The sequence below is a fragment of the Triticum aestivum genome, chromosome 3B (assembly GCF_018294505.1).
Source record: "Triticum aestivum cultivar Chinese Spring chromosome 3B, IWGSC CS RefSeq v2.1, whole genome shotgun sequence".
Lineage (NCBI taxonomy): Eukaryota > Viridiplantae > Streptophyta > Magnoliopsida > Poales > Poaceae > Triticum > Triticum aestivum.
The window spans coordinates 611,458,215-611,461,850 of NC_057801.1; the positions used below are offsets into that span (position 1 = coordinate 611,458,215).

Genomic DNA, 3,636 nt, shown 5'->3' on the forward strand with positions numbered 1-3,636 from the left:
TTGTTATGGGCAATTACTGGAATTCGGACGGTCCACTACAAGCTTTTACTCCATCGCCCGTACATGTACGGATGTGCCCAACAGATTCTTTTTTTCTCTACACGTATAGCTATAGCTGCCTGCCTGCCGGCACTACACAATCAATCAGTAGTAGAATTCCACGTTCGTAATTAATCAACCATATACAAGTCTAAACAGGGCATCCCTTGTTGCTTTCATGCACTAAATGTTAATTGCAGCTCCAGGTACGTACACTACTCCAACCTCCCAACGTCAATACTCCCACATGCTGGCACTAAACCAGGAAATGAAGAAGCATTTATAGTACTTGATGATGAGAAAAAAATCTGCTATTCTTCAATCACTCTTTATATGCATATATATCTGCAGCGAAAAGGTGATGATCAACCTGCACAATATCTACTCAGTCCAGCTTGATCTGTGTATGTATCCCCTCCGTGGGATCGATCAGTCAAGAAGAAAACCATAAAAAGGGAAAACAAAAAGCTACATCGATCGCATCGTGACAGATCGATGCTTCGTGTCTCCTAAGTTAATCAATCATGCACCATGGCCGCCGTCGTCAAGGGTCAAGCCTTCTGACGAGCGCCTAGGAAGTTAGCGAAGCGCGACAGCCACTGTAACCTCACCGGCAGCCTGCCGGCGAAGCTGCGCGACCGGACGTAGAGCACGACGCAGAGCAGCGTGCCGACGACGCAGGTGGCGCCCCAGATGGCGAAGGTGGCCCGGTAGCAGCTGGCGCCGGAGCAGGTGGCGGCCCCCCGCGCGCCGGCCTCCCGCTGGTACAGGAACGCCGAGAAGTAGCCGAAGCAGAGCGAGCCGACGGGGATGTTGGACACCAGCACGTTGTGGTTGACGCCGAAGTTCTTGGCGCCGAACAGCTCGCTCGTCGCCGACACCGCCACCGACGTGATGGCCCCCGTGCAGGTGCCGATGATGGCCGTGCTCGCGTACAGGAAGACGCTGCCCGGATTGAGCAGCAGGAAGAAGGCGCACGCCATGGGCGCCATCAGCGACGCCATGGACCCCGTCCTCGATATGCTGTGGCCGCTTCTGCACCACAAACCAACAACAGATTCAGTTAGCCGCTGTTTCCGTTTCTTCTGCTTCTGGAAACAAGTAAAATTGCATGGACAAAAGCAGAGAAGATTCGATTCCACTCTAGAACTAGAAGTTGTTGATGGTTACAAGTTTCCCATTTAAAAGGACCCCATGAATCCTGGAGGGAGACTCCAAGAAGATGTCAAGGGACCAATCAGACGAAAATAAACATTAATCTAATCACGCAAGTGTGTGTGGAAAGAATGGTTAAGTGCTTACTTTGCAGAGTAGTAGTCCATGAAGGACGGGAGGAGGCGACCGAAGAATCCGAAGGAAGACGACAGCGAGACCAGGGTGGAAGTCTGGCCGAGACCTCGCGACTCGGCAATCTGTCCGAGATTGTTGAGGAAGACCAGGCCCAGGGTGCCGCTGAACATGTAGCTGAAGAAGTAGAGCCAGAAGTCCGGCTTCTTGAGCAGCTGGAGGCCTCCGACCTCCTCCTGGGGATTCTCCTCCGCGACGGCGATCTCTTCCTCCTTGTACTCGAGGTCCATCACCTCGATCACGACCACGGCGTCGTCGGTGCCGAGATCGTGGATCCTGTTCTCGCGCTTCGCCTCCCAGATCTTGTTCATGCTCTCGCGGATCTTGAGGGCCACCGGGATGAGCATGGGGACGGCGAGCAGCACGCTGAGGCTCACCATGTGCTCCCTGGAGGACAGCCCGCTGGCCGTGGAGCCGATGCTGCCGACCACGGCGCACGCCCCCGTGGCGAGGGTGATGGCGAACATGACGAGGAATGCCGTATCCGTGCTCGACATGGAGTCGCTCTTGAGGTCGAACAGCCTGAGGGCCGGCGCCACGAACACGGTGACGATCATCGGCACCACGGCATTGAGGAGGAGGTACGTCTTGGCCTTGGAGTCGGCCAGGCGGGGCATGGTCTCGGCCAGGCTGGTGTACACCTTGGCGCTGAGGCCGAGGTAGCTGGTGGCGAGGCTGACGGCGACGCGGCTCCTGGACGCGAAGTTCTTGATGCAGAGGAGGTAGCAGACGGTGTTGATCCAGCAGATGCCGTTCCCGGCGAGGGCGGTGAGCAGGAACAGGTGCCAGCACTTGAGCCCGGGACTGTCCAGGAAGAGGTACTGCACGCCATAGCCGACGAGGCCGAAGGAGGCGCCGACGAAGGCGACGAGGGGGAGGGGCACGTAGAGCGCGGCCACGCCGGAGAACCAGCCGAAGAGCTTGCCGGCGTCGGAGGCGAAGGCGAGGAAGTTGAGCTGCACCTGGGAGATGCCCTTGAGCTCCTTGAGCTGCGACGAGTAGACGGGGAAGTCGGAGTTGGGGCCGTTGATGGTCTGCAGCCAGATGGTCCCGACGAGGCTCAGCCAATGGGCCGAGGAAGGCGACGACATCGCCGAGGAGAGGAGAGGAGAGCGGTACGTGCTCTGTCGTCCAGGCTCCGGGGTGGTGGTGGTGTTGGAGGCACTGGAGCTCGAATAATTATTATGGCCCGTGGCCGCTGGGTATTTATGCACCGCCGGTGGTAAACCAACCGGCGACTCCTCGTCCAAGTCGGATGGTTGTGGCTGTAAATCACCGGCAATTAAGTGCCCGCTTCCGACGTGGCTGCGAGCTGCTGCTTCAGATATGTGGCTTCTCCGTCAGCCAGTAAAGTATACGAGCCGGACACAGTTAGGCCAACAGAGTGCCAGGGCCGATGTGTAACTGTCACGCCGATCCGATGGAGCTCAGGACTCAGAATTCAGACCGCAGCCGGTTGCTTGCAAGATTTCTCAGTGCTGCCGCGGCGAGACACCTGGTAGCTGCTGCTGTTCCAAGCTGACCAGCCTGAGCTGTCTAGCTAGCCAGAAATTAATGGCGGATGACCTATGGCCGGATCGAGCTCCTGGCCATGGTTACCCCGAGCTGGTTACGGTTTGCCCGGCAGCCACGACGACCGGGAGACTGCAGGGTTCACAATTCATATGGCCAGCCAAGACGTCACGGTGATGAATCCGGCCGTCCCCGGACGCTGAAGCGAAACCAAACACGACGATCGCCGATAGCCGAGATCGACCTCCGCGATCTGCGGCGTCGGCGGAACTTGGAAGTTCCCAAGATTGCGTGGTTGGCTTCGTCCTTCTTGGCCTGACGCATACGTATATAGCACAATACCTGCCTCGTTTGAATCGGAAGCCGGAGCCGAACGGGACGCGTATCACGTATGTATGGCATGGTCGGATTCGTATCCGACGACGAGTCGGGTTCAGTTTCGTTCGACATATGGGAGGGCGACGGAGGACGGGCTCTTGCCATCTTGGAGATTCAGCCGGGCGTCGACGTGAAGGCGTTTCCCGCCACTCGGATCGACTTCATCCCCGTTTTCAAATGCAATGAACCTCCGGGAGTCCGTGGCGCCTTGTCCCCCGGCGGTCACCCTCAGCCCGGCCGGCCACTTTCACCCCGCTTGAGAAACATCGCCACTGTTTCCATGGAGCAGTAATGCCGCGTTCCCATCACTCCCCCGCAGGTACGGTTAAATCTCGGCGTCTCCGGCCACGCTCGCAGCCG

The 3,636-nt window shown here is 57.8% G+C and overlaps 1 protein-coding gene across 1 annotated transcript; it reads right to left on the reverse strand.

The window, feature by feature from the left end:
* Positions 1-332: 332 nt before the first annotated feature.
* LOC123071244 (protein NUCLEAR FUSION DEFECTIVE 4) lies at positions 333-2,575 on the reverse strand. Its single transcript, XM_044494761.1, has 2 exons — positions 1,342-2,575; positions 333-1,074 (listed from the first exon to the last, which is right to left on the reverse strand). The coding sequence occupies exons 1-2, from the start codon at positions 2,475-2,477 to the stop codon at positions 591-593; spliced, it is 1,620 nt and encodes a 539-aa protein (XP_044350696.1). The 5' UTR covers positions 2,478-2,575; the 3' UTR covers positions 333-590.
* Between the last annotated feature and the right edge of the window lie 1,061 nt (positions 2,576-3,636).